Consider the following 14,084-nt stretch of genomic DNA (forward strand, 5'->3'; position numbering starts at 1 on the left):
TGAATTCATAGACTTGGCCATGTCTCTTATGTTAAAGTTATGGCATTGAGAGGGAGTGGACCTGAGACTTGGAATGGGGACTTCTGGTGGAATTGAACAAAGATGAGAACTTAACTCCAAGTCTCTCTGAGCCTCTCCTGCCAACACAGACAGCCTGTCCTCCTGTGTCCAAGGAGACTAGATTAAAGATCCTGTGTAAGATCACCTAGGGAAGTTGCCTTGCATATCCTTCTCGAGACCCACCCTGACCACCCCTAATGACTCTAGACTCAGATCTCAGCATACCCCTGAGAGAACAGTGTTTTCCTGAAGACTCAGTTACAACACCAGTTTGAATACAACATCCTGTCAAAGAAAACTCAAAGACAAAAGCACTCAGAAAAGAAAAATAGCTTACAAAGGAGATTTTTAGAAATAACGTTAACAAAAAAATACAATAAGTTTTTAAAAATCCCACAAAGTTACCGATGTTACTGAGTTTATATTTCATTTGTACATGATGGAAAATAGCAATTTTCTCATATTATTATTATATCCACAAAGACCATGACATTTTTTTCAGGCATCAGCACTACAAAAATCAAGGATGAAGTTGGTTGTTTTTGTTAGGGAGTGAGAAATTTCCAGAAAAAAAAAAAAACACTTAAGGTTTCATTTATTTGGGGGACCAGAATTATATGGGGAGATTTGTTTGTTTGTTTGTTTTTTAAAGCATAGTTATACATAGAGTTTGACATGGCTTTGCTTCAATATCCTGAGAGTCTGTACTGTGATTCACATATAGCAGCCTGCCAAATGCTCCATACAGCATCCCTATCTGCCACTGACATTTCAGGCACCATTGGATCTGCTGGGTCATATGGCCAAGTGACAGAGCAGCTTATGCTGCAGCCCAGTCCTGTTTTGGGTCCCACTCAAAACTGGCAGCTTTGGGGGTCACTTCTTATATGGGTCAGAGCAGCATGCAAAAATGAGGTATATATTGCCTCCAAATTCCAAAGAGGCTTACTAGGTATTGTCCCTCTTTCTTAGTGGTAGTGGGGTCCAGATGGAGCAAATTATCCTTCACACAGGAGACATATCTTGACATGCCCCAGACCACTGAACTCCCTAGAAGTGACACCAAAATGGCAAGCCTCTAAATTTTTGTAGGATTTATTTTGTACCTTCTGGCACATGTGTAGCAGGAAGAGTTATTACTTCCTGCTCAGCAATCAGCATAATGTCATCAATGTATCAGACTAGCATGGCATCATGTGGAATGGAAGGTTGATCAGTCTCTGAACACTAGATTATGGAATAGGGGTGGAGAGTTGATATGTCTCTCAGCTAGGACATTGAAGGTGTATTGTTGGCCCTGCCTGCTGAAAGAGGACTCCATGTGATGATATTTAATGATGCAAAAGGTCAGCAAACCATGGCCTGAAAATCTGGCCTCCCAGCTGGTTTTGTACATAAAGTTTTACTGGATCACAACCACGTCCGTTAATTTATATATTGTCTATGGATGCTTTTGCACTACAATGTCAGAGTTGAGTAGTTGTGACAGGGACCTACAGCCCATAAATCCTAAAATATTTTCCATCCGGTCACTGACAAAAAAGTTTGCTGATCCCTGGTCTTTACTAACAGGTATAGAGGGGAAAAATATCTCAAAATAGCTGCGAGCCAGTTGAAAGGGGATGTGTTGATTTGCTCCAGCAATGAAAGCACATCTGGAACAACAGCTACAGTAGGAGTCACCACCTGATTAAGTTTACAATAAACCAGTGTGGTTATGCAAGACACATCTGTCTTCTGCAAGACTACACAGGCAAGTTGAATAGAGATGTGGTAGGAATCACCATCCTTGCATCTTTTCAATCCTTGATGGTGGTACTTATCTCTGCAATCCATCCATAAATATGATACTGTCTTACTATTTTCATAAACAGAGGCAATTCTAGTGGCTCCCACTTAGCCTTTCCTGACATAACAGTACTCACTCCATGAGTCAGGGAATCAATGTGGAGATTTTGCCAGTTGCTGAATATGTCTATTCCAGTTATGTATTACAGAACTGGGCAAATAACCGCAAGGTAGATTCAGATACCCACTGGGACCACTATATAAGAACCTGTGACAAAACTCCATTGACCACCCGACTTTAATTTCCTAAGGCCCTACCCTCACTGTTGGACTACAGCAACATTTGAAGTCTCTAAAAATTAGTGTCAGAACTAGTATTTAGTAATTCCTAAAATAGTCTGACTCTTTCTCTTTCCTCAGTACACAGTCACATTGGTAAATGACTACATATCCTTGGGAGATGGCTAGAAAGAAGATTAACCCTGTAAATATTTGGCAGTATGGCATGGTCCTTTCTCAAGGGGACCTGGCTTTCCCTCCATTCAAGGAACTCCAGGTTTGTGACATGACTCAAGCCTGGGAAATGATAGAGTAGCTGAGACTCTCTGTTTTGGTGATACAAGCCAGGCTTCTGTTCATTAGAACTAGAGTAACAGATGAAGTAAGACTTTAATAAGGATGCCCATCTATTTCAATTCTAGGGATACCATAATCAATTAGCCAATGCCAAAGACCTGTACAGGTTAGGCTATTCTAATTATCGCTTTGACTCTGTTGTCCATTACAGTCATTATGTCCACCTTGACTTTGGTAATTAAGTGCTGCCACTTGGCCCCTGCTATCCTAGGATCCTATCATCCCCATTTAATTTAGGGGTCCCAGTTCAATGGTAGTAGTTCCCAACTTCAATTACTTACCTAAAGAAGAGCCAGCGCAGAATCTATTTCTCACTACTTTGATGAAAAGCGTATCCTGAGAACCTCTTGGGGGATGTGGTGGGAGGGTGGATGAGCAGGTCTTACATGATAAATCCACTAATATTCCAGTTTCCTTAAACTTTACAATTTCCTAAATACCTTTCCCTACAACATACGAAAGAAGTTCTGGCATTTCTACTTCATTTAATGGAAGTCACTTTTGGGTCCAGAATTTGGATCAACCAAACAAGAAAACTATCAGATCTATTTCCATGCTCGTTGGCTAACATGCTGAGTCTAGACTCTCTGATTAGTGAGCCATCATTGGCCTGATCGAACTTTATATTCCTTCCATCCTTAAGATTTATTCCCACACCTATTCTCTAGGTTTCTATCTATATAAATTGGGAAAATCATGATACATTACCCTCAAAAACGCGATAAGACTGATAGATGACTTCTTAAAAAAAGTAACGGAGGCCAGAAAAATGGAATGATACCTTTAGGGTGTTGAAAGAAAAATAAGTTCCAACCAACAGTAAGAATATCCTGGGCTTCCCTGGTGGCGCAGTGGTTAAGAATCCGCCTGCTAATGCAGGGGACATGGGTTCGAGCCCTGGTCCAGGAAGATCCCATGTGCCACGGAACACCTAAGCCTGTGTGTCACAACTACTGAGCCTGCGCTCTAGAGCCCGCAAACCACAACTACTGAGCCCACATGCCACAACTACTGAAGCCCGTGCGCCTAGAGCCCGTGCTCCACAACAAGAGAAGCCACCGAAATGAGAAGCCCGCCCACCGCAACGAAGAGTAGCCCCTGCTCGCTGCAACTAGAGAAAGCCTGTACGCAGCAACGAAGACCCAATGCAGCCAAAAATAAATAAATAAATAATTATAAAAAAAAAAGAATATCCTTCAACATTGAGAGTGAAATAAGTGAATAAACAGATAAAGATGAAATAAAGATATTTTTAGGCAACCCCCCACTGCCAAACTAAAAGAAAAAAAACAAAAACAAAAACCAATCATGAGAGTTCTTCAGGGCAGGAAGAAAGTAACCCTAGAGGGAAACCAGAGGGAATTGAAAGGAGAAATAAAAAACAGAAGAAGAAAATATATGGTAAATACAAGTGGATATATAATGTTCAAATAATAATAGTAATGTTTTATGGAATAAAACAACCCTAAAGGGTAAAAGTTAATAAATAGAAATAAAAGTATTTTAAGGTCCCAGCATTATTATGGAAGTTACGAAGGTAATAATTTGTATTAAAATAGAATATGTCAAGGATATATGTTATAATTTCTAATCTATCAGTATTAAAAGAAATATAATGCCTAATTAACAAATTTTGTTAAATTTTTATATAAATGTAACAATATTAAAATATTAATGGAAATAAAAAATCTTGATTAATTCAAGGAAGGTAAGATATGAATGAAAAGGAAACAAAAAACTGGTAAAATAGAAAATAAATAGTGAGATGGTAGACATAAACCCAAATTATCAGCAACTATATTAAACAGAATAAAATTCTAAGTAAAGGGCTAAGACTGTCTCAGTAGATGAAAGAAAAACCTATGTTGTCAACAGACAGATCTTATTTTTTAAGCACACAGAAAGTTTGAAAGTAAAAAGATGGAACTATATACTCAGTATGCAAACATTAACCAGTTATACTTATAATCAATCATAGTAGACTTTAAGGCAAGAAGCATTATTATCATAAAAGGTACTTACATCAGGACAAAGAGGTCAATCCATCAGGAAGTGACTAAAAGTCAAAATCTGAATATACATATAATACAGCTTCAAAATATATAAAGCAAAATTGGCATAACTAAAAGTAGAAGAAGCCACAATCATAGTGGGAGACTTACATCTCTCAAAAGCTGACAGAACAAAGCAAACAAATAATCATTAAGGATATAGAAGATCAGAACCACAATATTAACAAGTTTGGCTTTTACAACACTGCACCCAACAGTGACAGAATACATGTTATATGATTCCACTTTATATATAATTCAGAATGAGGCAAAACTAGTCCACGGTGTTGGAAGTCATAACAGTGGTAGCTCATGGCAAGGGTTAATGACTGGATGGGCATTCAGAGGCTTCAGAAATAGTGGTAATGCTCACTTTCTTGATCTGCGTACTGATTGCCCAGGTGGTTCACTATGTGAAAATTCATTAAGGTGTACACATATGACTTTTCCGTATTTGTAATACTTTCATTAACATTTTTCCGTTAAGAAAAGGGGCCCTTTGAATTTGACAGCATTGAGAATTACTGCTTTCTGTGATCTGACTCCTGGCCACCTCCCTAACTGCATATTCAACTTTTTCCTTTTTTCTCCTCAAACACCTACCTATTCCAGCCACACTGGCCTTCCTCAGAGATGCCAAACTCTTTCTCATATCATAAGACATGTGCACATGATGTTTTCTCTGCCAGAACCACTCTTCTATTTGCATAGCTAATTCCCTTGCTTTGTTCATATGACACCTCCACAGAAAAGACTTCCTGGGCCACTTTATTTAAAATAAGACTTCACCAAATCATCTTCTCTCCCTTTATTCTAGTTTATTCTCTTCAAAGCTTTTACCACTACTTGAAATTTTATTATATATTTGTTTGTTATTAGTTTTTCCCATTAGGATATAACCTCTGTGTGTGTGTGCATGCGTGCGTGTGTGTGTGTTGCTCAATAAATATTTGGTTTAAGAATGAATATTGAGTCTTTGGAATTTCCTTATGCTTCTTTTGTGGCTGGGTATGTAATCAAATTTTGTGGATGTTCCAGGTATGCTTGAAAGTATGATCTCTTTCATGGGTATACATTTCTATATAACTTTTAGCTTGAGCTTATTAATCATGTTATTCAAATACCCTATATCTTTGCTTATTTTCAGAGCTTGATCTATCTGCGTATGTGAGAGGTGAATTAAAACCTCTAAGTACAATAGTTTATCTCTTTCTGTAGTGCTGTGAGTTATTGCTTTATATATTTTGTGTCTATGCCATATTTTTTGTCAATATCAGGTATCTTTATATTATTGGTCTATTATTATTTTACCAATATTGTTATATGTTTTAGCTCTTGTGACATTTTTCAACTTCAATTCTTTTGTCTGATACAATTGTTACTCTGTTTTTTTCTTTGATTCATATTTCCCTGGTATAATTTTTCATTCCTTATTTCAGCCTTTCTCTTCCCTTTTGTTTTAAACGTGCCTCTCCTAGAAAGTATGGTACTACAGTTGACCTTTTGACAATGTGGCAGTTTAGGGGCACTAACCCTCTGAGCAGTAGAACATCCGTGTATAACTTTACAGTCATCCCTCTGTATCTGCGTTTCTGTATCCATGAAGTCAACCAACTGTGGATCATGTAGTACTGTAGTGCATATTTATTGAAAAAAATCTGCATATAAGTGGATCCTTGACGTTCAAACCCATGTTGTTCAAGAGTCAATTATAGATATTTTTAAAAATCCAATGTATGACTCTCTGGCTTTCAATTGGTGGGTTTAGCCCATTTACATTTATTATAATTAATAGACCTATTTTAAGTTTTCTATTTTTCATGCTTCTTTTTTATGTATTTTTTCTTTCCCACATTTCATTGGATTGAGCAAACTTTTTGTACTGAATTTGAAAGTTATACTTTTTTATTTTTCTGCTGGTTACTCTGAATTAAACACTACATTTCCCAACTTTCTTTCCCAAAAACTAGGTGTGGTTATGTAAGTTCTGGTCAGTGAAATGTAAGAAGTGTGGAACTTTCAGAAAGAATTTGTTAAAAGGGAGGAGGTAATCGCTTTTCTCCTTGCTTCTTCCTGCTACTGCCCTCAAAAGGGTAACTGGAGCTCCAGCATCACTATGAGACCATGAATTGATCTTGAGTATGGCAGCACTGGATGGAGTGCGGAAAGTTAAGAGTCCTGACAGCCTACCAGGCAAACTTTTACTTGAGAGAAAGAAACTTTTTTAAGGAACTATTATTTGAAAAAAAAAAAATTTTTTTTTTTTTTGGTCATATGCAGCTGGACCTAATAGGCACTGATCACCTCTAGGAATTGCATCCTTTGTTGTAATTCCCTAGCCTATGGGGTAAGGGTATATTTCCCTTAGTCTGGACCCAATTTGTGGCACTTGGTCTTCCCCTCCAGGCTTCTTCCACTCTAACTCCCACACACAGTGGGTTTCCTCAAAAGTAGACCCTGAGACAAAACTTGACTGTAATTTACTTCAGATCACAGGAAGTGAGGAAGTGGGGAGGATAAGAATGAAGAACGAAAAGCATAAGAGGGCTACTGAGGTCACCACTCTGGTCAGGGGTACTTGATCCCACCAGGACATCCTGAGAAGTGTGCAGAATACTTCCTAGAATTGCTTCCCAGAATCAGACAGGACACTGGAGTCTTTATCCACCAGTTTCCATCCCCCATTGGCTAAGAGTTGTCCCCACGGGTTCTAACTTCATCACACGTTTGCAAGGAGCAGGCTCTCCTACACAGAGATTTCAGTGGCAGAAGTTCTGAAGAGGGTTGAATGAGACTGAGGGGAGATGCTGTCACCATGAGGTGAGTCTGAGCTTGCACAGAACTGCAATCAGCTGCAGCTGCAATCAGAAGTGGACCAAAGGAACGTGACACTGGACACTAGAGGTATCTGCCAATACTTGCTAAGGAGTTTTCACAGTTTTTATATAAGGTTCTGGGATCTATCAGCTTCTCTCTTGTTTCTGTGGCAGCTGTAGGGTTGAGTTCAGGAGATGAAGCCTATGCTACTTTTATCTTGAACCAGCCTCAAAAGTTCGAAACTCACTTCATCCTGAACTTCACAATGTATTTTCCTATCCCTTTAACTGCTTTTTCCAGTGAATTCCTCTTCCATCTCCCAATCCGCAAATTCAGTGACTCCTGAAGTTTACATACATTCTGTCTTTTTTCTGTTCACTATACCATCTCACTGAACTACCTCATTTATTCTAACATCTCATCTCTAAGAGATGACTCTCAGATCTTTATTTCCAGCCCAGATCTCTCTCTTGACTTTCTAATCCAAATTTATCATTCCATAATCAACATCCTCACACAGATGTCATCATACAAGCAATCAAACCTAACATGTTAAAAGAAACCCTATCTTTCTACATTCCCGCAGTCCCTATTTCAATTAATGGCATCTTCACCTAACTTCATCCAAGCTAGAAACTCTAGCAACATCTTTGACTACTTTTTCTTCCTCACTTTTTGTATTTAATCACTTGCACAATTTGGTTGATCTTACCTCATCTTTCAAGTCTACCCTCTCCTTCCTATTTTCCACAGTTAAGAACCCTTACAATCTCTTGTCTGCACCAAAAATGGTTTCTTGCCTTTAGTTTCTCCCTTTGCCAAACAAACTTTGGTCATATCAGTTATACTAGCATACAGTTGGTCAAGAGGTTTTTACAAGGTTTGTTATGAAAGCCCCTGCCTTCCTCCAAAACTCCCAACTTCCTGCTTCACAGAGGCAAGCTCTTTCAATGCTTTGGGTGGGCTCTTTTGTTAAATACTTCCTTTCCTTAAATAATATGCTTATAGTGTCACTTCTTGATATTTTGGTTTTAAACAATACCTAATGTTTCCTGACTACAGATGATAAAGATTTAGCTTTCTTTCACACTCACACACACACACCCCCACCCCCACCCATCACACATCCATCCTTTCATCTTCCCTAAGTACAGCAGCAATACCATAATTTTTAATTAGATCAGTATTTACATTATTATGGTTATGTAAGCACTATTTACAGTTGAGCCATGTGTATACTATGATTACACATTTCTACACAATATTTTTCCTGGTGTTAACAATGATCTAGCTTTTTTTTTTTTTCCTTTGCTTAGTTTTCTTTGTATTTATCACTAATTCAATATCACTCTCCTCCTATCTGATAAATCTGCTCAAACACATAGATAGGCTATCCACCAGTTCCATCTTCTTGAGGAAATCTCTTCTTTTGTTTTTAAATTGAAGTATAGCTGATTTACATATTTTATTAGTTTTTCATGTACAGCATAGTGATTCAGTATTTTTAGATTATACTCCAATAAAAGTTATTACAAGATAATGGCTATAATTTCCTATGCCATACAATGTACCTTTGTTGCTTATTTATTTTAGACATAGTAGTTTGTACTTCTTAATCCCACACTCCTACTTTGCCCCTTCCCCCTTCCCTCTCCCCTTTGGTAACCACTAGTCTGTCTTTTATATCAGCAAGTCTGTTTCTATAGGGACTCTCTTCTGACTTGCTCCAATTTGGACTGGTTGTTTGCTATCGCATCTTGATGCATAGCTGTCTTCCTGAGATTCTGCTTTACTATCATTCTAGGAATTTCCTTTACCTCCTTCTTATGGTGGATTCTGTTAGCTGATTCCTTTATCTGTTTTCCTTTGGTTTACTCCCTGAGTTTTGATGGAGCACATCTTCCGACAGCTTCCTGAGAAAGACTGCATGTTAGGAAAAATTTTCAACACCTTGCACATCTGAAATGACTTATTTTACCCTTACACTTGATTGATAGTTTCTTAGTATAGAATTCTAGATTGAAATTATTTTACCTCAGAATTTTGAAGGCATTGCCCCAAAGCCTTCTGACATCCCATTTTGTTGTTGAAAAGTATGATGCCATTGTAATTTTTGATTCTTTGCATAAACTTGTTTTCTTTTTTTCCCTCATTGGAAGTTTTGTAGGAGCTTTCTTTGAACCCACTGTTCTGAAATTTCACAATAATGCCCTCCAGAGTGAGTCTATTTTCATTCATTGTTCTGGTGTTTAATGAACGCTCTCAATTTGGAAACTCATGTCTTTCAGATCTATAAAATTATATCAAATTATTAATTAATATATTCAATTATTCCCCCCCTCTATTCTCTCCAATTTTTCAGATGTTGGATCCATTGGACTGGCCTTCTAATTTAAAAAATTTTTTCCTCCCATTTTCCATTCTTTTTTGCTCTAGTCTAAGCTTGCTAAACTTTTTCAAGCTTATTTTCCACCCTTATTTTTTTTTTAAATGTCTGTTATCATATTCTTGATTTCTAAGAGTCTCTTTTTCGTTTCCAAAATGCTGCTTTTTAAAAATACCATACCATTCTTATTTTATAGGTGCAACATCTTCTATCTCTCTGAGGATATTAATGAGGATATTAAAATAGTTGTTTTTTTTTAAAGTTTTCTTCCCATCTTTCCCTATCTGTTCAATGTAAGCAACTCTGTTTCTTCCCAGTTTCTTTTTTGACGTGTTTTTCCTTTGGGTTCTATCTTTAATGTTGTAAGCTTTCCTCAAGTTATTGATGATCCCGGGGCTGTGTGATCCTATTTAAAAGAGGTGCATGAAGAAACTGAAGCTCTGAGCATGTGGACAGAGCTTGTCAACTGGGGGCTGCACTGAAGACTTGTCTGGGTTCCCTCTGCAGGACCTTTGGGTCTTTTCTCTTGGGCTAAATGGATTCTCCAGAGAGGATCCTTCCTGTCTTCTACCTGGAAGGATCAGCCTGATGATTACATTTTGAGCCAAGTGCAGGATGAGGGTTGGGGACGTGCGTCTTCAACATTCACAAGGTTTATTTTCACTTTATCTTCTTCTTCTCCTTCTCTTTCTTCTTTTTTTCTTCTCTCAGTATGGAACCCCTCCCTTTCTGGGAAAAAGTCTCTAATGTTATTCCAGGGTGGGAAAGGTGAAGTCAGCCAATCTTGTGGAGTGGGGGGGATGCATCTATCCAGTTCTAAACAAACTTTCAATCCATCCTGATATTTTCAGTCCCACTTTTACCTCTACTTCCAGAGGTACTTAATGCTACCAATTCCTGAGCCATTGAGAGGTTCTGTGAATGTACTGACATATCACTTTTGTTCTTGGTTTCCTTAATTGTTACCTTGGGATTCAGCTTTCTTATGTCAGTCATATCAGTTCCCTCCTTTACAGTTACTTTCCAATTCTCAAAATTTTATTGCTATCTCTTAATTTATTTGTACTTTTTCGGTGTGTACTTTGAAAAATCTCTTTACTGTAATTTTTAGTGACATTTGGAAAGGGAATGTTGCTGAATTCTATAGATAGAGGGAATATATATAGAAAATCTCCAGAAGTCTGCCAAATCTTGAAAGTGGGTATCCTCTAACTCTATTTCTTCTTCAACTCCATCCCAACCGAGGTTCAGTTTTATAGATTTTTCTGTGTCCTTGCTGATTAAACTTTATTCAGAAAAGAACTTAGATTCATTCACCCTCAGGTGTAATGAATGATAAGAGTTTAATGTGTTATCTCTCCCCAAAGTATTTTAATTTAAGCAGGGACTAAATTTCTTATTCGCCTTAAGCCAAAGGACTGAAGAAATAAAGTTCTAATTGAGGAATTTCAGGCACCTGTATCTAAGTGTTTTGGAGACCCAGGAAAGCCTTTGTTATGCTTTCTTAAGTCATAAGCTACTTTGTTGAGGTAGGTTCAACTCTGCCCATGCAAAAGGCTGGTGATAATGTTAGTGTCATTCTAGGATGAGAATAAGTAAGAGTATCCGCTCCATTATAATTCTAGTCCAACTTGCATGTCTTGGAACCTATATATCGAATAGATGAATCGTCATCCTAAATATTGATATTAATCTAGAGCAAAACATATATCTTATTGTGCTTATATTAAGTATACAAAAGACAGGCATTGTCAAATACAAACAACTCTAAGTAAGCCTGCTTTAAACAGACCTCCTCATACAATTAGTGGTTGTAAGGTATTATGAAAATACAAAACACCATATAAATGTATGTCAATTAGGTCAGGAAAATAATTAGTTAATAATATGACTAACTATCTTAAACTGCTGAATAATAATAATGAGAATAAACAGTATGTACTCTTGGTTGAAGCAGACACAATTACCTACAGTTTGATAAGGAGCACATTTCGATCTTTAGCAAATGACAGAATTTGCCTCCAGCATTCTGGGGGCTACTATACAGGGAATTAAGGTCAAATTTACCTGCTATCCAAGGACAGAGGTAGCAAAAACAGGAGAGAAAAGAACACAAGACTAGTTAAAGTCTCCTCCTTAAATCTTGATTTCTGGCCCTATTATTTTGTTAAATACTACTATTACTAATAACAATAATAATAACAATTGTCCATGCATCGCTTACTATGGACTGGGCATGTTAAAGTATTTTACGTATATTAAGGAATTTACATACAACTTCATGAGGTAGGTGCTACTCCCATTTTACAGATGAGGAAACTAAAAGCACAAAGAGGTTAAACAACTTGCCACAGTGAGTGGCATAACTGGGATTTAAATCTAGGCTACCCAGTTCCAGAGACTGGCCCTAAACACCACTCTGCACTGATGCTACTTTTTCTGCCTTTTTCCTCTGTTCAGCTAATTGAGTTACAATACATATTTTCATCACCGGTTGTGCAACACTTACTTCACCCTCATCTTATCAAGAATTTAGTGGTTCTTTTGATAAAATGCCGATACAAGCAAAAACAAAGTTCTCCAGGATATGAACATGTTCATAATTTGTATCAACCCAACCTAAACTTTACCAGCCCGAATCTTGTTTCTTCAAGGCTTGACAAATATACTGTTGCACTGTATTTTAAGAAGCCTCCATCCGAGCGCTTACATTGTAGCTCCACTTATCTGTACTATGCATTTCCTAGAAACTCTTCTGATTCTTTTCCCTCACTGTTGTTTCCCAGTATCAACTGATAAGCTGAACAGAAAATGCTATACTGAATGCATTTTCTAACTATCAAACATGTTACAAATTAATAACTGAATCATCTTACCATTTGTCCACCTGGGGCTTCCTGTTTTAATGTTGAATAAATAAATAACTAAATAAAATAATAACAAGACAACAATAAAAATAATAATAAAGTTTTACAGTTAGCAAAGCCATTTCATCTACATTAGTTGATTTGTTCTAATTCTTAGCATTTAAACCCACGGTTCCTGTTTGCCTTGGGAATTCTGTGCTTTTTCTTACCGGTCTTGCAAATCTGCCCTTAAAAGACGAACCTCTGAATTTTATGTACATACATGTCTACGGTTTCATACAAAATCGGCATGTTAACTTCCATCGGAGAAGCAAAGTGAGTGAGAACGGCTGAATTTTTAAAACGTGAGAATGACCGCCGGAAGAGGGGGGCGGCTGCGCCCAGGCCCGACTCCCGCCCCAGGCAGGCCGCGGCCTCTCGGTGCCTCTACCACCCCCGCGGCGTGTGGCCCCCGCGGCGCAGGGCCGGCCTGGCCTGGCTGGGCGCCCCACCCCCGGGCCGCGGCGGCGCCCCCTGCAGGCCGCGGCGGGCAGAGCGGGCGGAAGGAACCCGAGCCGAGCTGCCACCGTGTCCGAGCAGGAGCCGCCGCCGCCGCCGCCGCCGCCGCCGCCGCCGCCGCCGCCGCCGCCGCCGCCGCCGCCGCCGCCGCCGCCGCCGCCGCCGCCGCCGCCGCCGCCGCCAGAGTGCCGCGGGCCCAGAGTCCGCCTGGAACGCCCTCCTCGCCGCCCGCCACGTCGCAGCGCCCGCCGGAGCCGCCTCGCCGCCCGCGCACACCCGAAGCGGCCGGGCCGGGCCCACCTCGGCCCTCTGCTCGTCCTCCCCGCTCCGCACCGGCCTTCACTCTGGAGCGGCCCCGGCAGCCGCAGCAGGGGCGGCGGCGGCGGATCGAGGAGCTCTCCAGGTCGTCCCGGGAGAGGCTGCTGCAGTCCCGGGACAGGATGTTCTCCAAGTTCACCTCCATCCTGCAGCACGCCGTGGAGGCGGTAAGGCCTCGGGCTGCGGGCGCACGACAGGCCGGGGATGGCGGCCGGCCTACGCTCCTCCGCCGGCCCCGGGAGAGCCCGGCGGCCTCGGCACGGCCCTCGGCGTCCCCGGCCCCGCGGAGGGGCGAGGCCCGGGGCGGGCGCCGCGGGGTCGGGCGGGCGCCGGGGCCTCGGGCCTGGCTCCGAACGGACCCCCTGCCCTCCTTCCTGCTCCGGGCGGGCGTGGAGCCCTTTCCTTCGCTCAGGAGGGTGGGCGGGGGTCCCCGGCAGGACCGGCCCCCCGGCCCGGGTCGGGGGTCGCCCGATTCCTCCGGTGGGGACAAGGGGAGTCGGGGAGCACCTGGCAGGGCCACAGGGCTCTCCCCCGGACTCCCTGGCCGTTAACCTCAAGTGGTTAGCGTTGACCAAGACAAAAGAAACGGCCTAACACTGCTTGGGTTTGTTTTGTTTTTGGGGGGTGGGGAGGCAGGAAGGGGTGCTCTTGCGGGGGGCGCGG

General features: G+C 40.7%; 1 protein-coding gene across 1 annotated transcript in view; it reads left to right on the plus strand.

The window, feature by feature from the left end:
- Positions 1 to 13,543: 13,543 nt before the first annotated feature.
- The window catches only part of FHIP2A (FHF complex subunit HOOK interacting protein 2A), a gene marked incomplete at both ends in the record, with an annotated part of 32,835 nt that continues 32,294 nt past the window's right edge, over positions 13,544 to 14,084 (plus strand). The window contains one exon of the mRNA XM_079714346.1: positions 13,544 to 13,588. Coding sequence (XP_079570472.1) covers positions 13,544 to 13,588 — 45 coding nt within the window. The remainder of the gene's footprint in view (positions 13,589 to 14,084) is intronic.

The sequence above is a fragment of the Hyperoodon ampullatus genome (assembly GCF_949752795.1).
Source record: "Hyperoodon ampullatus genome assembly, chromosome: 1".
NCBI classification, from domain to species: domain Eukaryota; kingdom Metazoa; phylum Chordata; class Mammalia; order Artiodactyla; family Ziphiidae; genus Hyperoodon; species Hyperoodon ampullatus.